Here is a 22,840-nt window from a genome sequence, read left to right on the forward strand (position 1 = left end):
TCTTAAAATCTTGTTCATCGACATCCCAAGTGGTCTCTTTTTTTTTTTTCTGGTGCTCTCCACCATCTCTCACGCGCTGCGCTCATATTACGTTTCAAGAGTTGCATTGCCCTAATTACCATCTTTAGTGGAACTACCCTTGTACAGAATGGCTTTTCTGTTAATATCTCAGCCTGAGCGCTCATTTAATTCTTAATATTGTATTTTACCTGTACTGTCCCAAATTAGTGCCGTTGGCGCTAGAACGATGGACATGTATAATGTTATAATCGCGATTTTATTGAAGCGTCGGCGGCCTGTAGGCTTAGTATGCTGCAAAAGCAATCACTGACGACGTACTCAGTCATAAGAAAAAGTGAACAACAAGTGGCTAGATGAACAAAGGCGAGATCAATGCAAGTGTGCCTCGTTTTTGAAAATTATCGAACAAATTCTGTCAAAATTTTAAGGTTACCGTATACCTTCAGGGGTGTCTCGCGTCCAAGCGATGTAGCGCGTCCGGTTTAAGCTGTAGATACCTAAACCCCTATATCAAATTAAAGCTTATAGAGCTGGCCATCAAACCATACCAAAAATTTTGAAATAAAATGAATTGCCGATTTTTTCACGGCGACTAAATGAAAGCGTCCTAATTACCTTTTGGAAGCTACAAGTCAAAGCGAATTTTGTTTTTCGCCAATTTATTTTCTTCTTCGGTTTCAGGACAAAAAGCGCTAAAAGAGAGTGTCTGCGTTTTGCCATATTCAATTGCAGTAAAAAGTTACAGAACATTTTCGAAATAGGATTTGAAAAATGAGAAGTGATCGTACAAAAATCGCTCTCGGAGAAAAAATATTTCGAAATAAGCAATTCGCAGACACGTTTTTGTTTTTTATATGTTAATCTAGCTACTGTACAAATCTGAGGGCAATCAAAGAAATTCCCTTTGAGTTGTAACTCTTTAAAATGTCTGCTTCAAGCGAAAAAATTTATTCGAGAAAACAGCGCTAAGAAAAATCTCTTGCTTCGCAAACAAACTCCGCCCACAAACGCCTTCAACTGGGTTCTCAGATCACTGAGCCAATCAGCGCTTGGAAAATTTACTACCATTAACTCGCGGTAAAATTTACGCGTGAATCTCCTAAAAACCCTTGTGTTTCGCAATGCGCTCAAGGCGGAGAGATAATTTTTCTGCAGCTGGGTTTTTCTTGAAGCTGGTCTGGCAAAATGGGGAAGATGAAAAAGGATACGAAAGCTAGAGCAGCTGGGCGACGAGAACAAACAAAAGAAAGCGCGGCGGAGTAAATGTGCATGGATAATATTCCAATGGATCTCAATGAGTTGGACGATTCATCGGTATCGGACTCAACAAAAGAGTCACTGTAAACATCGCTGTTATCGCTGTCGAGTTCTCAAATTTTTACGGAACCTTTCTCTTCTCTTGACTCGATCTTTTTGCCCGCTTCATACGATGGCTATAGTTTCATCCGCGAGGCCAACTTTCTCTTCTTCACTCACTGATGTATTTTCATTCGTTCTTCGCTTTTCGAACTGGTAAACGGAGTTTTCCGTGGTTCATGTTTACTTATAACTTAATAGAATTACCCCTAATACGAAAAAGCTTGGATTAACAATGCTGATTAACTGAGTAGCCAGCCAATTCGTGGTATCCATGTAGGTAATATTCCCGCGAAAGTAGTCTCGGTTGATTACCTACACGTTATAGGGCTGTCAATCAAGAGGGAACTTTTACTTCCGGCCATAACGTAAAACCTCCATTTCTCCGCCAATATTGGGTTTTTTTCAGTTTTGTTTTCAGAAATTAGAGATTACTCTTCGACCATTACTTTGAACCAAAAATCCAAATTTGAAGAAAATTGCCGATCTGAAGGTATACTGTAACCTTAAGTGGCTAAAACCTTTGTAATCTATGTTCAAAATCAGTGGAGGTTTTGGCTTCCTTCTTATAACTTATTTAACAATTATTCCCACGAGCGCGCGTTGGATATGAGATGGTAGATAGCCAACGAGGCGCTGGCTATGATCATCTCACATTCAACAAGCGTGAGTGGAAGAATTGTTTTAAGAAAAACGCCCTTAAAATAAACAGAACTAAAACAAAATAAAAATAAAAAGCCCCCCAAAATCACGCCTACTCTTACCATATTTGTAGAGCATGGTATAATGGCTCATAATCCATGATGGCTAAGCCAATGAAAACTCTCGAATTGTATCATCCAATGAAACGGTTTTTAATAATTTCTATTAAAAGAACAAGATAATAGAGCAACAGACTAGAAAAGTGAAAGAAAACAAAGGATTCAAAAGAAGGAAAAGAGTGCAAAGTGGAAAATAAAGTGTATGTACGTAATGTACAATGAATAATCGGACAAAACTTAGTTTTTAGTTTTTTAATCATCCAGCTACTTAAACATTTCTTTTTCAATCACTGATCTACGTGGACCAGCAGGTAAACGAGAAAACTTAGGAAAATCCTTAAAAGTGCACTTGTCTGATTTTCATCTCGGCTCTCTTAGCGGAGTAGTGATATCCTTTCCAGTGATACCAGTTGACGCCATCAGCGAACGATGAGTGTTTTCCGTGATGATACTGACCGTTCAGGTTGGAATGATGACAGTTCTCGTACCACCAGGCTCCTTTAAAGCTCACAGCACAGTTACTGCTGCTGCCGTCGTTATCCTGATCTTTGGTGGTAAAGGGGTAACCACGATGCCTAGAAAGAGAATCACCAGCAGTTCCTGAAAACAAAACACGAACATTTAATAACATAATTACGAATAAAAATAATATGAATAACACACGAAAACTTACCTGAGTAAGTTCCAAGACTCAGCTGGTACTAAGTCCTCTCGCTCGTAACTGCAAACATGTCGTACTCGGCGTAAGCAGTTTTGCCTGTCGTGTCTTCCAGATCTACTCGAAGTCTGTTCTTTGTGTTCGTCAAGCGGTGTATCTTGTCCAGTCCCAGCCAAAACTCGCCATTCAGGTTACCGAAGCCATTCTTGTAGTCGGCCCAGCCGCGGTAGAAATCAACGGAGCCATCCAATCTCTTCTGGAACAATGTCCATCCCCCACCGGCTGTTGTTTGGTCACAGAACACATCAAAGGCACCTGAACCATCAGGGTCGATTGTATAAACACCGCTGATTCTTTCACCGGATTTGTACAGCTCAGCACAGTTCTTGGCTATTGAGAAAAAGATGACGAAATTTGTTATTGTCCAACTGAACTGTTTTAGCTTCAATATGGAAGACTAAACGGAGAAATAAAGCTGTCAAGAAAAATACCAAAATAACGGATTTCATTAATCGTAGCTAAAGAACGAATCAACTAATAACGAGTTCCGCTGTAACTCATCTTAAACGTCTTGGAAATTACGCAGAATTCAAGTCCCAACTTCCGACAAAAACTAAATTAAAAAGATGAAAAAATTAATAGGTTTCATAGTCAGTCGTAGCCGAAGAACGAATCAAACACGTATTAGGGTTTTGTAGTTACCCATCCCAAATGTTTCGAAAAATAAGCAGAATCCAAGTCTCAACACGAAAACAAATCTTACCCTTCACAGTCGTCTTTTTCTCTTTGAGGATGTCATCTTGCAGTTGAGTGAGTTGTTTCTTCATTTCTTGAAGAATAGTTTTAATCTCATGGTTTGGTGCTGTGTACAAATACACGTTGTTACATTGCTTTGTGGCTATAGAACCGACCGGGTCGCCATTAGGGTTATTTCTCGGCTTAACTCAAGTGTAACTCGCCACAAACAACACCAAGAACGGCAAACTGGAACGAAACCCCGAGAAAACAGATGAAGTCATTGTGCGAATTTGATAAAATTCTAGCTTAAATGCACTTAAAACGCAATTCGTGAAACCCGTGATGGTCATGGATTTGGTGTGACGCTCAAAATGTGCAAAACACGAGACAGTTGAGTCCATGATGGCTCCGTGATGGACCCTTGACGTACACGTGATAACCTGCGATCATACCCTCCCTCCCTCCCTCTCTCCCTCCCTCCCTCCCCTCCCTCCCTACATCTCATCCTTCTCCCTTTCCAAAAGAACCAGCCTGATCGCAGGTTATACACGTGACGGAAAGCATAAGATTTGTTAAGTCAAATCCGTGACGGTAAATCCATGACAACTTCCTGCTTCAAACGAAATAGACCGGCAAAGTTTAAGGTTCAAGGATTAGTGTCAAATACGTGACGGTTTAGCCAAACACGTGATAACTTATAATAATGTACTACGAGGGAGAAAACTCTACATAAGATCCAGGGTTGGTCACGTGACTTCCGTTTAGCCCTAATTGCACCCTCTGCAGTATATCCTACTGCATCTTCATCTTCTAGGATGTCTCTCTTTAACAGATCAGTCTTGGCATTCAAGATGATACCAGACAACACATTCACTGCACTGGAAATAAAAACCTTCTTCAGGCCTCTTACATGAGCAGGAAACCCTGAGGATAGAATGTTGTTTAACCTCATTAATACGCTAACAAAACCGGTCACTATAAGGGAACATGGTCAAAGATTTCTCTTCAAGACAGATAAAAAGGTGCTTTCTCAAAGCTCCTTTATCATAGTATTACCTTTATTTTTAAATTGTGGTCGTTTCTTTGGGTGGGGCACTTCTATTCAAAATCAAAACTTAATTTTATCGCTACTTTGCAGCTTCGTTACTTTCTAAGCGAGCTCTCGTAAACCTGTTGCATAGAGCACTTCAAGCTGTTGCTAGCAAAATGTCTTCCACGTGTGAAAATGAGCTCATTTTATAATTCTTCTATTACCTTTAGAAACACTAAACACCACAGCCAATCGGCGGAAACATGATTGTACAGTCCATGCTAAAATGTCCATCATGTCTTATAAGGTCCTCCTTTCTCCTCAGTCCTGTTAATCATACAGTTATCTTAGTCAGAGACATATCTCACTTACAATTGGTGAACGCTCGTGACATGAACAGGCCGCGAAAACTTAGAGCGGTTTTTTAATGCATTTCTGTCATGCCTTTTACGTGCTTGTACGTTAAAGAGCATATTCTTTTACTTAGTTACCTCGCGAATTCGTGATGAAAAGAGTCAAACGTTTCAGAGAATTTCAAAGCAGAAAATGAGTTTGCTGTGAAACTGCTCGTGTTTCATGGGACGCGCGTTAGTGATGGAGGGAGGCATGAGAAACGCGACAGGACTACTAATGTGTGTTGAAAATCGGTTGGAGCCTTTCTTACACACAAATCATTCCTTCTTATAACATTTATTTTCAGTTAGAAAACAGGATAATAAGACATGAGATAAGAAAAGCGAAGGAAAGGAAAGAAGGGAAAAGAAAGAAAAGAGTACAAAGTGGAAAATGAAGAATGAGAAAATAGCAACCTAATGAATAATGACACAAAACTTATTTTTCAGTTTTTTTTAATCAGCCAGGCACTTCAACATTTCTTTTTCAATCACTGATTTGCGTTGAATGATCAGCAAGTAAGCGACAAAACTACTAAAAGTTCTTAAACTGGTCTGCTTTTCATCTCAGCTCTCTTGGCGGAGTAGTAATAACCTTTCCAGTGACGCCAGTTGACACTATCAGCTACTGACGAGTGTTTTCCGTGATGATATCGACCGTTAAGGTTGGAGTAATAAGAGAGAGAGAGTACCACCAGGCTGCTTTATACAGCACGGCACGGTTACCATTACTCCAGCTGTCATTATCCTGATCTTTGGTGGTAAAGGGGGAACCACGATGATAAGAAAGAGAATCACCAGCAGTTCCTGGAAACAAATCATGCACTTTTAACTGCGTAAGATATCTAAGTGTGTTTAGTGAAGCTTTCATCTGGTTTCAACTTTCTTTGTTAGTTCTGATTGGACTAAAATTTACTTTAAACAAAGATATGCGAAAATTTACCTGAGTAAGTTTCAAGACTCAGTTTGTACTTAGTCCTCTCGCTCGTAACTTCAAACATGTCGTAGTCGGCGTGAGCAGTTTTGCCTGTCGTGTCTTCCAGATCTACTCGAAGTCTGTTCTTTGTTTTCGTCTAGCGGTTTATCTTGTCCAGTCCCAGCCAAAGCTCGCCATTCTGGTTACCAAAGCCATTCTTGTAGTAGACCCAGCTGCGGTAGAAATCAATGGAGCCATCCAGTCTCTTCTGGAACATTGTCCACCCCCCCCCCCCCGCCACCGGCTGTTGTTTGGTCACAGGACACATCAAAGGCACCTGAACCATCAGGGTCGATTGTATAAACACCGCTAAATGTTTGACCGGATTTGTACAGCTCAACACAGTTGCCTTTTAAGGAAAAGATGACGAAATTTACTACCGTTAAATTGTTCTAGCTTCAATATGGAAGACTAAACGGAGAAAAAAAGCTGTCAAGAAAAATACCAAAATGACGGATTTCGTAAATCGTAATTAAAGAACGAATCAACCGGCTACGAATGAGTTCCGTTGACACTAATCCCAAACGTTTCATAAATTATACAGAGTACAAGTCTCAGCACAAAAACAGACCTTACCTTTCACAATCGTCTTGTTCCCTTTCAGGATCTTGATGTCATCTCGCAGTTGAGTGAGTTGTTTCTTCATTTCTTGAAGAATAGTTTCAATCTTCTTGTTTGGCCCTGCATAGAAGCTGTTGTAGACGTTATTACAATGCTTTGTGGCTGAAGAACTGACTAGGGTGCTATAAGAGTTATTTCCTGGTTTCGCTAAAGTGTTACTCGCCATACGCAACACCAAGAACAGCAAAGTGCAACGAAACCCCGAGGAAACACAAATCATGGTACGAATTAACTTTGATCAAAGTCTATCTTAAGGGTAGTTAATTGTGTCACGGACTGGTGAAAAAGCCGTTCTGACTCATCTTTACTGAGTACAACAATATAAATGCATCATCGAGTTGTTTGCAAGACGTTTTTGATGTTTCTCGAGAGTTGAACAGTTTCTTGATGCTATATTGACCTATCCACGTAAAAAATGACAGCGTTTTTTTCTTTTTTTTTTTTAAACAAAAAGCAAGTACAAGATTAAGTATTCTAACTTGTTGTTTGGATACATCATCACATCCGTGTGTGTATTTTTCGGGCCGGCAATGTGGATCGGAAGGAGCTGATGGGGGAAGGGGGAGGGGGATATCAGTATACCCGACTTTTCCCCGTAAGATACCAATATATCTCAAATTGGAAAAAGTGATACTAATTACCTAAAATTAGAGGAATTTGAAACTTAAAAAGTTATACTTTTATTTTATGTCTATGCACCGAATACCTAAAATTCCCGAAAAACTACATACTTTAATTTATACCCGAACTGTGACAAAAAATATAACATGTATCTGAGTTAAAACGGCTCCGGATATTATATACCCAAAACCCAAAACCCCTGACAGGGTCTGATTATTATATTGCCTGTATGTATAATAGACCTTCTTTGCTTTCTGTCGTACTTTTCTTTCAACACAACACCTTTTGACACTATTCTAACATGTCCAGCTGAGTGATGGAAAGATTTGACAGATTTTCTTCAAATTTACTGATGTTGCCTCTTCTTGATCCAAATAAAGAAAACCTGAGGACAGACTTTTCTCACTTAAAAATTTCCTTTTATACTTTCAAAGAAGAGACAAGAATTGTGCAGACTACCCAAATAATTTGTATTAACGACCTACTTAATTCGACTAGTCCTACTGGAAAGTAACTATCCTCGACGCTAAAGAAAAAGAGCCAGTTTTTGCAACAAAATGATCTCGAAATTCCCCAATAAAAAGCTTTGTGAATGTCGTGATTATGTTTATGTTTTATTGATTCTGATTTTTTATGCCGATTTGCTTTTACGACAAGAAAATTGGCGTCTTAGACCTAGCCCAATGAATTTAGGGGCAAATCTAGGGGAGGGTGCAGGGGTGCGCATCCCCTAACCCCGTGAGACGACCATTTTCGCTTTTAAAATTTGTTTACCTGACCAGACGTCAGTTACGCCATTCCTTAGTTGTGCACCCCCTCCTAAGAAAGCTCCTGGACCCAACCCTAGAATTACATGTAATAGCCATGTAGACGGTCTGGCTCTGATTTCTGTGTCAACTGTGCGCAAACTGTTTATTTTATAGCACGTCTGATGGTCAAAACAAATCAGTATATAAATGCAAATAAAAATACAAAAAGGGTGTATTGAGTTATCTTAATATGGCAGATTACGGGTTGATTTCTCCACTAGCAATCTAATGAAGAAGTTTCTGTCACGCTGCAAACCTGTAGTGTCTCATTTTTATTGCAAAGAAATAAGTAAAATTTCCTAACGAAAGCTGACTGACCTTTTAAGTCGATTTCAGGACTGTGTCGCGGTGCACACAACCAATCTATTCTGATTGGCGCAACTGCTTCGCTTCAAGTTGGGGAAGTTTTACAAAGTAAAGATTGAAACGACAGCGAACTGGGCTTGAGGCGGACTGAAGGGTCTGCTCCAATACAAATATCTTTAACTGAATCATTAAAATTCAAAAACGATAAAATAGCCAGAAATCTTAATTAAATGAGTTTAACAGTCAACATTATACTTTTAAAGTGCACCTAACCCCCAAATTTTTTTTTCGCTAAAATAAATCTAGACTTTATTTGAAGCATTTGGGCGAAGAAATTTTTGAATTTGGTTGAATCCTCGATTTTCTATGCCCTTTCAAAGTCGCGATTAAGTGTTTCACGACCGCGTTTTAGGGAGTCTGGGGCGGCGGTACCTGATGACGTCTACCCAGGAACCAAACACAATAGCGCCTCAGTCAACTCTCTGTATTTGCTCGAGAAAATAGAACGCAAAACAAATCGTTCCGATGTATTTTGGGACTAAAACGTCCAAGTTTTGTCTCAGAATCATTTCTTTTTCGTCACTGGAGTCAGAGTTAAGTTTCGATTCGGAAGGCTCCGAAATAAACTTCGATCGAGCACGTTCGACGACTGTGAACTCACTGCTTAGAGCTTTGAGAGCAATTTACAATATTTCAAACGACGACGGGGAAGACGTTTTTGCGGACGAGCTGCTTGTAAATTAGGAATGGAAAGCTAGATACGAAGTGGAGGAGCAGGCAAACGAAAAGCAGGAAAGAAAACTCAAGGACTGCTTTGGATGGTAATTTCGTCAACTAAACATAAGATTCCCACGCGTGTTTATAGCCCGTTTACATTTGTCCTTACCGAGAATGTATTTTGTCAAGGTTCTGTTAAATCCAGTTTGTGTTTTACTTTCAGTTGAATGCTTCATGTTTATAAGAGCGACGTACGTGTTGCAGTTTTCGAGACTTGATGACCTCCAAAACATTGGCTTCGATCGATTGAAAATCGTATTGTTTGGACCTGTATTTTTGAAGCTGCGGGAAGCAAGGCGGAAGGAAACATTTCATACAATTACCGATTTCACATTGTCACACGTTTTAAGTCGTAACTCCAAATAACCAATGTAAATTGTTCTCAAAGTTTGCAGTGAAATTCGTCGGATAAGCGAAAAGGATGTGTTCCCTAAGCGGTCCGCAGATAATGTTACGCGGTCATATTTTCGACGCTATTGCACAGAATCTTTGTCGCACTGCTGATTTCCAAACCTTCGAAAAACTCTGTGAGTCTAACAATTTTGTTATCATGTAATTCTAGAGGATTAATCTTCGACTTTCATCTAAATCGAAAGAGAAATAAGTGTTGGTTAGCGGCGTACAGTTGCGATCTATTTACATATCAGTATAACGCTTCTTGATCATGACCGGATCACACAACTTTGCCGATTATGTTATAAATATTGCGGGATTGGAAGATATAGGTTGTAGGTAGTATTTCTGCAAATTTCTGGTTAGCTTTAAGCAGAAAATTTATGAAAATAGCGTTCGAAAGTCTGCGGAAAAAATTCCAGTGAGAGTTCTTCAATGGTTCTCACAGATTCAGTTCGCTTGTTTCGGTTCGACAAAATCAACCATCATTTATGTCTTTATTGGACCATTAGCCGATCATCGTCAGTAAATTGTACAGTATATCTTTCTTTAAATCTGGAATATTGCTGCAACAGCCGATAGCACCTCTGGAAGGCGTTTTCTGCGCACTTTTCGAATGTGTATTGCACCATCCTGAAGGAAATGAGAGGAAATGAGATATCCAACTTTCCTGGGTAGACGTCACAAGAGCCGCTGGACCCATTCTCCTCAAACTCGGTCGTGAAACAAAATGGCGGTGTTTTGGAGCTATTTTCGAGATTTCGTCGTGGCACAGAAAATCGAGGATTTAACGGAATTCAAAAATTTTTTCGCAGAACTCTTTCAAATAATAAGTAGATTCGTTCTAGCGAAAAAAATTTTTGGGGTTAGGTGCACTTTAATTAAAATTATAACTTCCTCCATTGTCTCATTGTCTCATTATAAACAATGTCTCGGCTACTATATTTACCATCCCAAAATAATACTAGGTGACAGAAAAAATAATTCGAAAAGCAAACTAAAGAAACGACGAAGTCAACTGAGGCCTTTCAATAAATTAGAAAAAAAAGAATATGTACGAAACCAAACGAGTATTCCAATAATTTCAGCCTTTCTACTCTACATATTACTCGACCACTAATTTTCGGAAATTTTGACTATATATCAGTTCCGCCTCTCCGTATGGAAATAACAGTCCATTGCTCTATCTCGACTCTATCTGAATGTCGGTACTTAGGTCCGTCACATCATCATATGTATTGTGGGATTAAAATGAGAACTAGAAAGTGTTTAACAAGTACACAACAAAGCGACAGGTCAGCGAGCCCGTCGTCTTTTCGTGTTTGGAATATTTAATGACAAGTCCGAAATGAATTATGTCTTTGGCGATGCCGAAAAATGTTATATGCTCAAATCAAAATTAACCAATTTGAGACTTAAGATATTTGTAATCAAACGAGCAGTTTTTCCGCTGCAGTTCTTTCAATAAATTAGGAAGCAAATACCTATATTTATAACATTTTAACATTTAATGCTGTCTCCAAAGTACGTTTGAAATATGTCTACCAAGTGAACCATGCATCGTTTCATCATTAATTAATTCACCGCAAAATCAAGGGACGTTTTTCTCCGACTTTTGAACACTGTAGCAACTTAATTACGTTGAACGGACCGCTTTTTAATCGTTGCAATAGCAGAAATTCTGGTTTCAGTGAAGTAAACAAACAAACAATAAAATAGCTACCTTCCAAGGATACACTGAAATGCGATTGATCCGATAGTCTTTACAGCGGATATATGATCCTTTGTAACTGATAACATAAGACGCTTTTTGGGCGTCTGCTTAGGAGGCTAATTAAAGCTTTTGAAGCTCGGTGACCAGAAAAAACGACTGCATACTGAGATGCTTACTGACTGAATGATGTGCTCACTTCGTCTGGTAGCAGGAAGATTTCTATAAATGTGAAGTAAGTCGGCGTTTTAAATAGATTTTAAACTTACAAGTCAGCCAGTTCTCTTGGAGTTAGAAGAGATAGCAAGTAAAGCTCGCTCGCACTGTGATCATTAAGTATTTCATGTACCGCTTGTAGATGGAAGAAGTAGCTAGGGGCTGGTAGGAAGAGTCGAGAAGAGTACTCGAATGCGCCGTAGACTCACCATGGACCCGAATGATGAATTCATGCCGTCCTTTTGTGTAGACGGTCGTAAAAAACCACTTGAACGATCCGAGTTCTCACTTGAATACACAACCCTTGGACCGTGAACTGAAACAAAAGCAAAATACAGTAAGCAAAACCGAAATAAGATAGGTTATCGTTGGTTTTCTTTTACAATTCGACTCACGGTCTGTTTTCCGTTAATATTGAGTTTATTTGCTCATTTATCGGATTAAAAATACTCATCATGATTGATTTTCCTTTTTGAAGAGTTTTATTCTTTCACAGTTTTTTACACCAACCTTTCTATCTTTCATTTTTTTGTTATAGTCCGCAGTGAATTGACTTAGATTTTCCTTGATTCAACAGCGGAGTACACAAACATTAGTAACATGTAATGTAGTTTCAACCTTACAATATCACTTTGAAAAGAGCACTACACGGATTATTTACTTCCGGTATTCCTGAAGAAAGTCAGTTACTATCATAGTAGTAGAGTGAGACATCGTGAGTATTGAGTAAAACTTACCTGAAACATGTAACAGTGTAATTTTAAATAAACAGGAAATCGATAGAAATATGATTATAGCCAATGAGTCAAATAAATTTAACATCAAAAATTCTAACGATAAAATTCCAACGAATTTGAATGAAATTTCCATTTTCTTAATAACGCTCTGTTAAATGGGACAAGGACAAGAACGTGCAAGAGCAAAAAATCGACGAAAGAGCCGAGAGGACGAGCAGAATACCGCCTCATAAAACTTCCCTTGTACAGATCGTATCATGTGTATTTCTTAGGTAAACGTTAGTGATGAAACGGTCATGGAATGGCGTGAGAATTATTTGACTTAAGATGACTTAAAGCCTAATAACTTATGGATTTTAAATCGGGATATCTGGCTTGCGTTTCATTTACTTAAATAACATCGGAGTTAAGTCTTGGAGAAATCGTCCGAATTTTTAACGTGGTTTTTTTTACGATGCTGGCGACATTTATTTTGTAAATTGTTATAACGAGATATCCACTGGACATAATCATATTGAATCTGCTCTGGTTCTGCTGAAGTTTGCGGGTTTCCTCTTGCTTCAACGTGTCTCAAAAATAATTTTTACAATAACTATCTAATTTCCCGTGCGCTGATTGGCTCATTTTTATCATCAAGAAGAGTACAGACCGATAAAATTTTAATTTATGCAAGCTTTCAAGTTAAACTTTCAACTGTCAAACTGTCAACATTTTACCAATGATATTTTATGGGCTTTTTTAAGTAGCCAATCAAAAAGCGAGAAAAGCTATTGACAATGTTCGCGTCATTTTGAATAAAATTCAGTTATCTTTGTTTACGGCAAGTTTACGGCGTCTTTCCCTCATTTATTCCCGGCATTTGGCCATTTTGGAGGGCCCACAATAGGGTTCTCAGATCCAGTTTTCCCGCCCATTTTTTCCTGTTAATCCTGCTATCCCGCCCTTTTTTGCCTGGAAATCCCGATCCCGCCTACTTTTTAAAGACGTTTGTGCGTTAATTATTAATTTGTTAAATTAATAATTAATTTTATTATTAACACAGAGACTTTTTAAAAATAGATATCGCGTAAAATATCACAAAAGGATTCAATGGGTAGCAGATAATTAAGCACAAAATTAATGATTATAATGTTTCTTTCTGAAAACTGTTTACCGTTTTGTTTTCTTTTGCTCACGTATCATTGAAAGAAAAAGATTTTTCATTCCCATATTCAATACATGGCCAGTAAACACACCTGATAGTTTCTTTCAAAGCTTTCAGCGTCTTCACTTTCCTTGAAATCTGGGCTCAGAACTTTTCTTTCCGAATGAAGGCATTCCCGTTGGCACATCCTTTTTGTAATATATGGCCACGCAATATGTATAATGTCTCATACTTCGTTCGGTAAATCATTGTCACCGCCATCTAATGTGGCCATCCTGACCAAAACAAGACAAGCGCTCTAGAAAAGGTCGAAATACTAGGAAAACTAGAAAGGATTGTGGGGGGGGGGGGGGGGGGAGAGGGGGGAGGTCAAGATTACATTCGCAGGCGTCGAAGAAGTGGGAAATGGACAGATGTCATTCATGTCAGAGGATCGCAATAGGACTCAAAGACCTCACACAGTCAGTCTCGTGATACTAACGTAATCAAGCGATAATGGATACGTTTGACAGAACTTGACAGTGTACAGAGCCGTTGCTATACATTACTTGAAACCTGACACAGCTATACGCACCAAAGGTTCATTTCTGCCCAACTTGCGGCTTTTGCGCTGGTCAATTTATGAGGTCACGTAAGAATTAAAATCCCCTATTCCGCTCTGTTCCCCTTGTAAATCCCGCATCCCAAGCCCATAAAAACACTAAATCCCACTCTTGCTTGTAATTGTAATTCCCGCTTCCCGCCTCTGTTTTCAGCTCAAATCCCGAATATCACGGCGAAAAAAGCCGAATTCCGAATCCCGCCAAACCTATTGGGAACCCTCATTTTGGGGTCTCGTTTTTGTAAAAAACAAATTGACGTAAGTTTTTTATGCGTCTGTCCTCTTATTGATGATAAATTTCGTCATAACATTGTCAAAGTTGACTGCGAGCAACAAAAGGCTAGATGAACAAAGGTGAGATCCATGGAAATATTCCTCGTTTTTCAAATCGAACCAACTCTGTCAAAGTTAAGTAGCTAAAACCTTTCTAATGTATGCTAAAAATCAGTGCAAGTTTTGGCTTACACACACAAAAAACTATTGCTTGTGATCATGTAACAATTATTTTCAGGTGAAAGAACAAGATAATGGGACAAGACTAGGAGAGCGAAAGAAAGAAAAGAAAAGAAAATAAAGAAAGGAGTACAAAGTGGAAAATGAAGAGTGAGAAAATAGTAACAACGAACCATGACAAAACTCATTTTTCAGACTCGGATATTTTAATCACCCATTTCTTTTTCAAACACTTGTTTGCGTTGACCAGCAGGTAAACGAGGAAACTACGGAGAATTCTTAAAACTTCACTGGTCTGATTTTCATCTCAGCTCTCTTGGCGGAGTAGTTATATCCTTTCCAGTGATACCAGTTGACGCCATCAGCGTTTGATGAGTGTTTCCCGTGATGATACAGACCGTTCAGGTTGGAGTAATGACAGCCATGGTGCCACCAGGCTCCTTTATTGACCACAGCACAGTTAACGCTGCCATGGCCGTCATTATCCTGATCTTTGGTGGTAAAGGGGTAACTACGATGATAAGAAAGAGAATCACCAGCAGTTCCTGAAAACAAACAACGAACATTTAACTGCGTTAGACAGATGCACTTAGTCACATACAATGCTGAAAAACAGTCAAATCAGATAATCTATCCGCTAGCTTGCAAAATCAAAACAGAATGATGGTAGATTATAACCCACTCAGAGTATGTTTATTGACAATACTTTAAGGTCAATCGTGTTTCCTTCCAAATGGCTCCTTACAATTTTCACCGATTCCCCTCAAAATTCATTGAAATTTCCGCATCATTTTTCAATTTTCTATTATTTTCAGTCGATCAAACTCAAATTTACTGAAAGTGATGCCTATATGAAAAAAAAAAAAAAACTAGCGAAGTGCTACAGGAAGAAATCAGTCGTTTCAAAATGTTAACAAAAAGAAAAACAAACAAATCGAAATTTTACCTGAGTAAGTTCCAAGGCTCAGTTTGTACTTAGTCCTCTCGCTTGTAACTGCAAACATGTCGTATTCGGCGAAAGCAGTTTTGCCTGTCGTGTCTTCCAGATATACTCGAAGTCTGTTCTTTGTGTTCGTCAAGCGGTGTATCTTGTCCAGTCCCAGCCAAAACTCGCCATTCAGGTTACCGAAGCCATTCTTGTAGTCGGCCCAGTCGCGGTAGAAATCAACGGAGCCATCCAATCTCTTCTGAAACACTGTCCATCCCCCACCGGCTGTTGTTTGGTCACAGAACACATCAAAGGCACCTGAACCATCAGGGTCGATTGTATAAACGCCGCTGATTCTTTCACCAGATTTGTACAGCTCAGCGCAGTTCTTACCTATTGAGAAGAAGATGTCGAAGTTTACTATCGTTTAACTGTTTCATTTTAATAGCCCTGCACAAAAATGAGAAATAAAGCTGTCAAGTATAAAACAAAAAAAGACTACGGGTTTCATATAGTCGTAGATTGATAACGAATAAATTACTTACTCATGGGTTCCGCAATTACTAATCCCAAAAGTTTTGGGAAGTATCGGCAGAATCGAATTCAAGGTTCAGCAGAAAAACAGATCTTACCCTTTACAGTCGTCTTGTTCCCTTTCAGGATGTTCATATCATCTTGCAGTTGGGTGAGTTGTTTCTTCATTTCTTGAAGAATCGTTTCAATCTTCTTGTTTGGCCCTGCATAGAAGCTGTTGTAGACGTTATTACAATGCTTTGTGGCTGAAGAACTGACTGGGGTGCTATTAGCATTATTTCCTGGCCTAGCTAAAGCTTGACTCGTCATAAACAACACCAAGAGCAGCAAACTGCAACGAAAACCCGAGGAAACACAAGTCATTGTGCGAATTTGATCAAAGCCCAACTTGACCGTAGTTAACTATATTACGGACTGGTGAAAAAGTGGATGTGAGTAATCTTTAGTACAGCAATATAAATACGTCATCGAGTTAGGTGCAAGACGTTTTTCATGTTTCTAGAGAGTTGGACAGTCTTCTGTTGCAATATTGACCAATCCACAAAAATAATGACAACTTCTTTTATATATGAAACAAATACAAGATGAAGTATTCTAACTTCTATTTTTGACACTGTATGCAGGTTTCGGAAATTTCTTCACATCTGTGCTCATTATATTGTTTGTATAAAACGCTGATAAACGGTTTTATATTTTCTTCTAGCTTCTCAGCGGTCCGGAATCCCAAATCCTTGAATGTGATTTTCCCATCCGGAGCCCGGTTACGGACCGCTCCAAAATTTTCCAACTTTGGCAACTTTTTAAGCTTTTTGTTGCACCGTAAAACAGCGCAAAATGTAAACATTCAACACAGAGTCAAACAAAGCGTCAGATTAACAACGCCATTTTCGATTTTTCGTTAACGTGTGTCGCTTTGATTCAAAGCTCATTTCTCAACTTCATTTCAAGCCGTGTGTTTCTGCAGTTTTTCACTATCATCAATTTTTGTCACATAACGGACATTTAAGGCCAAATACTTGCCTTGTTTAACGTAATATTTCCCTTCACAGCGTTACATGTAAATCAGCCCAACAAATTCTGCAAACAGCATCGCTTTTTGTGCCCGAAACTCGCGCGTACGCCAGATTTGAATTGAAAGGAAACATAAAAGTTGCTTTCAAAGCGATACTGTAGATGAAAAAAGATACGTTATTTGCCGGCCTTGGTCGGTTCGTATACCGACCTCCCGGCCGGCAAATAACATATACATCTTTGCTCTGGATAGCACTTTCCTCTCATGGAAGGATTTTTACTCAAATTTATGTTGCCTTTTCTTGATCCAAATAAAGAAAACCTGAGCACGGATTTTTCTCACGTAAAGAAAACGCCTTTTATGCTTTCAAGGATTCGAAAATGGTAAATGTTTACAAAAGATCTAAAGAACCTAGATAATCTGCATTGAAGTGACCTGTACTTAATTCGGCTAGTCTTACTAAAAAAGAGGCTATATCCTTGATGCTAATGAGACAGAGTCAGTTTTTGAAACAAAGCTGTAAAATTCCTTTAGTATAAAGCATTGTGAATGTCGGGGTTATGTTTTTGTCCAATTTGTTTCTTTGAGTGTGAGCAACGACCGTAACCTTTTTACTCCGTAGCACAAATAAATAAAACTGATTCGGAACTAAACGAGAGCAGTGAGTTGTTTCAATCTGACAATTTATGTGTTGATTTCTCCGCTAGCAATTATGTAGAAAGTTTTGGCATGTGCAAATGTCTTGGGGTTCATTGACATTGTGAATAAAGCAGTAAAATTTCCTGAGGAAAGACTAATCTTTCAGTAGATTTCAGGACTGTGTCGTCGAACACACAGCCAGTCTATTCTGATTGGAGAAACTGCTTTGTGTCAAGTTGGGGAAGATTTATAATCAACTGACAGTTGAGGCGTTTATCAGTATTATTTGAAACGACTTCGAATTCGACTTGAGGTGGACTAATGTGTCTGTTGCGATGCAATTATTTTTACCTGAATCAGTAACTTTCCTGAATACTAGTAGCGCGGAAACGATAACCGGCCAGAAACTCATGGAAACTTAACGGGGTGAGTTTATGCCCATTTTAACTTCCTTCCATTGTCAATGTCTCTATTATTTACCATCCAAAAATAACACTAAGCTGATAAGCTGACAGAAAAAAAATTCTAAAAGCAAACTCAACTGACAACGACTGGCTCTATTCGAGCCTTTCGACAAATGTTAAACAAGAATGTTGACAAAGTCCAACCGATATTCCAATAACTTGACCACTAACATTTTGTAGAAATTTTAACTTTTGTTGTTCGTTTAAGCATGTACTGGGATTACTTGAGGTATCTATGCGTGAGCGATTTGTAAACACCCCTGACAAAATTGCTTAGAAGTTATTTCGGTACTTCAAGCATAACAGAGAGTTAATCTATCGTACTCTGCATGCCGTATTTTATAAACTTAATGTCGGTACTAAGGTCTGTCACATCATCATATGTATTGTGATATTAAAAGGAGGAACTAGAAAGCGTTTGAAAAGTACACAACAAAGCGACAGGTCAGCGAACCCGTCGCCTTTTCTTGTTTGGAATATTTAATCACAACTACAAAATAAATTATTCTTTGGCGATAGAAAATGTTATAGGCTTAATCCAAAGTTATCCAGTTTGAAACTTATTTTTATCGAACGAGCAGTTTTTCCGCTAAAGTTCAGTCAACAAACTAAAAGGCAAAGACCTATGTTTAAAATAAATGTTTCAAGTTGGCCTTCAGTAGCTAGCATGTTGGATGATTAAATAGACGATTCGATTCAGGCCTTGAGCTTCTGTATTTCTTTTATTCCAAGCTAAAATGTCTAAACATTTAATGTTTTCTATAAAAGCACGTTTGAGACATGTCTACCAAGTGAACCATACGTCGTTTCATCATTTTTAACTCACCGGAAAATAATGGCGGCGTTGTTTTTTTTGCAGCTTTTGCATACAATGGCATGCAATAGGATGGCAACTCAAGAACGTTGAATATTTCCAACGGGCCGCTTTTTGATGGTTTCAAAAGTAGAAATTCTGGTTTCAATGAAGTAAAAAAAGTAACAAATAAAATAACTTGCTAGCTACCAAGGATACACTGCGCGTGTTTGATCCGATAGTACTCAGCGAATACAGTCGAACCTCTGGTTGCGACCACCTCTCGTAAGCGACCGCCTCTCCTCAGCGACCAGTTTTCCAAAATACCAAAAGTTTCCAAGTCAAATCACTATATTTGAAACCTTATCTAAGCGACCATCTCTCCTAAGCGACCGCCTCTCCTCAGCGACCAGTTTTCCAAAGTACCAAAAGATTGCAAGTCAAATCACTATATTTGAAACCTCTTGTAAGCGTCCAAGACGACTTTTAGAGCTAAAAGTTTGAAATTTTCTTTTGTTTTTAACCACGTCTCCCGTAAGCGACCACTTGACAGATAATATAGAAGAAATTGGATAATAAGGTGTTGTAACATTATCGCATTCCTGGGTAGTACAAGGGAAGGAAATTTCTCAATGGGAAGTATCGGACTGTCTTCGCGAAATTCACTTTTGACATGAATAAAACATTTAAAACATGGGGTAAGTCTCTACAGCTACCATATGCTAATGAGGCAAAATTTTGACCCAATATGGTCTAAGCTCTCGTAAGCGACCAATGTTCGACTGTATTTGATCCATTCTAACTGATAACTTAACGAGAACTGAAGCTCTTGAAGTTCAGTGAACAGAAAAATGACGACGGCCTGCTGATTGAGTGATGTGCTCTCTTCGTCTGGTAGCAAGAATATTTCAATAAATGTCGAGTAAATCGGAGTTAGTCAAAATCCACACGAAGAACCCCAGTTCTCACTGCCTCGAACTGAAATAAGTGCAAAATAAGCCGCAGCCAAACAAGTTGACATTTTTGACATCGGTTATTCATTTGTTCTTACATGGGATTAAAAATGCTCATTCATTTTCTTTTTGAAGAGTTTTATTTATTCACTTTTTTTTACCAACCTTTCTATCTTTCTTTTCAGTTACAGCGCACTATGAATTTATTTTGATTTTCCATATTTAACAGTGGGGTAAAATAACATCAGTCACGTGTAACATGCAGGCAGTTTCAACCTCACAACATCACTTTGAAAAGAGTACTACATGCATTTTTTGCATCCGGCATTCCTGAAAAAAGTCGGCAGTTACTATCATAGAGTGAGACGTCGGCATTATTAATTAAAAGGTAGCTGAAACATGTAACACTACAATTTCAAATAAAGAGAAGATCGATAGAAATATGATAATAGCCAAGTACGCAAATAATTGAACATCGAAAATTCTAGCGATAAAATTCCAATGAAATTCTAACAATAAAATTTCTGTTTTCTTAGTAACGGTCCATCAAATGTGAGAAGGGCAAGAACGTAGAAAAGCAAACAACCGACGGCGTGACAATGATTTGACTTAAGATAGCGTGACGTAAAGCCTAAGCACTTATATTTTAAATCGGCAAATCTGTTTTGCCTTTCATTCACTTGAATAACATACAAGTTTAGTGTTAATTGTGGTGGAAAAATCTCCTAAACCTTGAACGCGCTTTTGTTTTGTTTTTGCCGATATCTGACAGCATCCATAAATAAAAGGCAAAAAGTTGTTTGAATTTATATTAAGCCTCTCGAACTGAGGTCGGAAAAAAAGGAATTCAGCTTTAATTTGAATCGACAGACTCTCTGGCCGTCACTTGTTAATCTTTTGTGAGGCTGGTCTCGGCGATCCTCGCATGTACTACTCCTGGGTTCCTTCCCAAACTTTAGTCGGGTACTTAAAGGAAACTGTATTTACGTTTTTTTTTTTAAAGAAAACGAATAACTGATGGAGTTTAGTTTGTTCTGGCTGCTGTGATGCCTTTTTATCATTGAAATACATCAGGTAGAAAGTGCCCTCTTTCAATACCAAGTTCTGGTGGATTTTACTCAACAGTTTATCGTATCTAAACAAGACATGCCAGAGTGTTTATATCCATCTGTAACGGACTTTTTTTTATCTTTTTAATTTCTGTAAAGGAGTTTCTTGGAGTTTCTGTGTCTCCATCAGTTGTAGCAGCAGCCCACGTGAGCACAAAGCAGAGGTAGATATTAGTGCTTAGATGTGATTCACATCTGCAAAATCACTTATGCCAGTTAGATTCCCCCAGGCAGACGCGTAAGTGACCCATGCTTGGACGAGATTAAAAATAATGCTCAACAGCCACAAAGCACCTTAATGCTTTCTGTTGCACATAACAGTGGAGTGATCAAGCAAGCTTTCAGAACTGTGTTGTGCTTTTCAGAGCTCAGGCTGTCACTAGTTAGTAGGAATGTCTGCCATGTTTTCTAATGTACTCATTTTGTATTCCTACTATTCTCTTCAACACTTACATTGATGAAAGTTCGATATCAATGAACAGTTCCGGGTGTGTTGAATGAGCTCTCTTACGCACTTCAATTAGGTTATGTAGTAAAATAGTGTACAGGCAACTATGGAGTTGTAGCTTATGCTTAAAGCAGAGTAATTATGTTTGATTTTGTTGGCACGCTCCAACATGTAGTCGGGTATGACTGTAGAATTATGTGCACGATGAACTGTAACAGTCTGTAGTAGTTCTCTGCTGTTGTTAAACTTGTATGTGAAGTGAACCCTAGTGTTGCGGTCAGTAATTTATTCTTTGATCCTGGCCCACTTTTACAGATATTTATCATATCAAATAAAAATAATGTCATCGATGACTTATCTGTTTTAGTTTGGATCACTCGCTTACCATGCTGACATCTCTAGAAAACGTTCAGCTTTGAGCGGATGTTACACGCTCAATCTGTTTCAACCCCCTTGTACTGGAAAGATCCCAGCACGAAAATTTGAACATGATTTTAAAATACTTGCGTTTCGTAGTGTGGTAAAATATCAACACAAAGGAGACAAGTGATGACAGTAAACAACCTCATAAGCTAATGGACTGTTACCGTAAATCCTCGAGTTAGCGCCCCCCGCTCAAATAAGCGCCCCCTTCGAGTAAGCGCTCCTCCTATCGGCCAAAATTTAAAATAAGCGCCCCCCTCGAATAAGCGCCGCCCCCCTATTTTGTGGACGAGTAATGAGACGGCAAAGGATGTATAGTTTTCGCCGTATAGTATTACATTTGTACATTGTTTCAGTTTGTGACCACGTGAATTTCTAATGGTGCCGCGATTTAAACTATAGGATCAGCTTTTTATGTCGATAAACAGCTTATGTTGTTGTTTACGCGCAGATGATGTATTAAACAAATGATCATGCCAGGCCACGCTTTGGGAAAAATTTAATAAGCGCCCCTCGATTAAGCGCCCCCATCGAATAAGCGGCCCCCGTCTTCTCCTAAATTTGAAATAAGCGCCCCGGGCGCTAATTCGAGGATCTACAGTACTTTAAAACACAGCGAGTTCTTAGAACTACAAATGAAAGAAAAGTGAGTAAAATCAGTTAGTACAATCGATGATTGCAAAGCATGCGTATTGATGAAACCGAAAAGTAGAATCCTTCCTAAAACATTATTCATCGACGTCCGCAATGGACTCTTTTTTCTGGCGCTTTCCACCATCCCCCACGCGCTGCATTATATTAAGTTTCAAGAGTTGCAATGCCCTAATTACCACCATTTCGTGGAGCTACCCTTGTACAGAATGGTTTTGTTGTTAATTAACAATTATTCCCACGAGCGCGCGTTGGATATGAGATGGTAGATAGCCAACGAGGCGCTGGCTATAATCATCTCACATTCAACAAGCGCGAGTGGAAGAATTGTTTTAAGGAAAACGCCCCCAAAATAAAGACTAAAATAAAATAAAAATAAAAAGTCCCCCAAAATCACGCCTAGTCTTACCATATTTGTAGAGCATGGTATAAGTACGTAATGCATAATGAATACTCGGACGAAACTTATTTTTTAGTTTTTTAATCAGCCAGCTACTTAAACATTTCTTTTTCAATCACTGATCTACGTGGGTCAGCAGGTAAACGAGAAAACTACGGAAAGTCC

General features: G+C 38.7%; 2 protein-coding genes and 2 pseudogenes across 4 annotated transcripts; all 4 read right to left on the bottom strand.

The window, feature by feature from the left end:
- Positions 1 to 2,475: 2,475 nt before the first annotated feature.
- LOC145479355 (ficolin-2-like) lies at positions 2,476 to 3,935 on the bottom strand (annotated as a pseudogene). Its single transcript, XR_014048414.1, has 3 exons — positions 3,560 to 3,935; positions 2,812 to 3,186; positions 2,476 to 2,738 (listed from the first exon to the last, which is right to left on the bottom strand). The product of XR_014048414.1 is annotated as a ficolin-2-like (transcript).
- On the bottom strand, positions 3,926 to 4,932 carry LOC145479359 (uncharacterized). Its single transcript, XM_081457697.1, has 3 exons — positions 4,789 to 4,932; positions 4,033 to 4,458; positions 3,926 to 3,999 (listed from the first exon to the last, which is right to left on the bottom strand). Exons 1-2 carry the CDS (start codon positions 4,859 to 4,861, stop codon positions 4,181 to 4,183), a joined length of 351 nt encoding a protein of 116 aa, XP_081313823.1. The 5' UTR covers positions 4,862 to 4,932; the 3' UTR covers positions 3,926 to 3,999; positions 4,033 to 4,180.
- A 569-nt stretch (positions 4,933 to 5,501) lies between these two features.
- On the bottom strand, positions 5,502 to 6,773 carry LOC145469700 (ryncolin-1-like; annotated as a pseudogene). The gene is made up of 3 exons (XR_014042358.1): positions 6,509 to 6,773; positions 5,900 to 6,281; positions 5,502 to 5,763 (listed from the first exon to the last, which is right to left on the bottom strand). The product of XR_014042358.1 is annotated as a ryncolin-1-like (transcript).
- A 7,769-nt stretch (positions 6,774 to 14,542) lies between these two features.
- On the bottom strand, positions 14,543 to 16,415 carry LOC145479349 (ryncolin-2-like). The gene is made up of 3 exons (XM_081457687.1): positions 15,882 to 16,415; positions 15,268 to 15,642; positions 14,543 to 14,866 (listed from the first exon to the last, which is right to left on the bottom strand). The coding sequence occupies exons 1-3, from the start codon at positions 16,144 to 16,146 to the stop codon at positions 14,601 to 14,603; spliced, it is 906 nt and encodes a 301-aa protein (XP_081313813.1). The 5' UTR covers positions 16,147 to 16,415; the 3' UTR covers positions 14,543 to 14,600.
- Between the last annotated feature and the right edge of the window lie 6,425 nt (positions 16,416 to 22,840).

This window comes from Orbicella franksi, chromosome 2 (assembly GCF_964199315.1).
Source record: "Orbicella franksi chromosome 2, jaOrbFran1.1, whole genome shotgun sequence".
NCBI lineage: Eukaryota > Metazoa > Cnidaria > Anthozoa > Scleractinia > Merulinidae > Orbicella > Orbicella franksi.

Excerpts from the sequence above, each read along its gene's own strand:
- LOC145479349 (XM_081457687.1), bottom strand. The coding sequence starts at position 16,146 with ATGACTTGTGTTTCCTCGGGTTTTCGTTGCAGTTTGCTGCTCTTGGTG. Across the intron at positions 15,643-15,881 it reads GAACAAGACGACTGTAAAGG|GTAAGAACTGCGCTGAGCTG; the intron begins GTAAGATCTGTT and ends TCTTCTCAATAG. Across the intron at positions 14,867-15,267 it reads GAGCCTTGGAACTTACTCAG|GAACTGCTGGTGATTCTCTT; the intron begins GTAAAATTTCGA and ends GTTTGTTTTCAG.
- LOC145479359 (XM_081457697.1), bottom strand. The coding sequence starts at position 4,861 with ATGATGGACATTTTAGCATGGACTGTACAATCATGTTTCCGCCGATTG. Across the intron at positions 4,459-4,788 it reads GGTGTTTAGTGTTTCTAAAG|GGTTTCCTGCTCATGTAAGA; the intron begins GTAATAGAAGAA and ends TTCTATCCTCAG.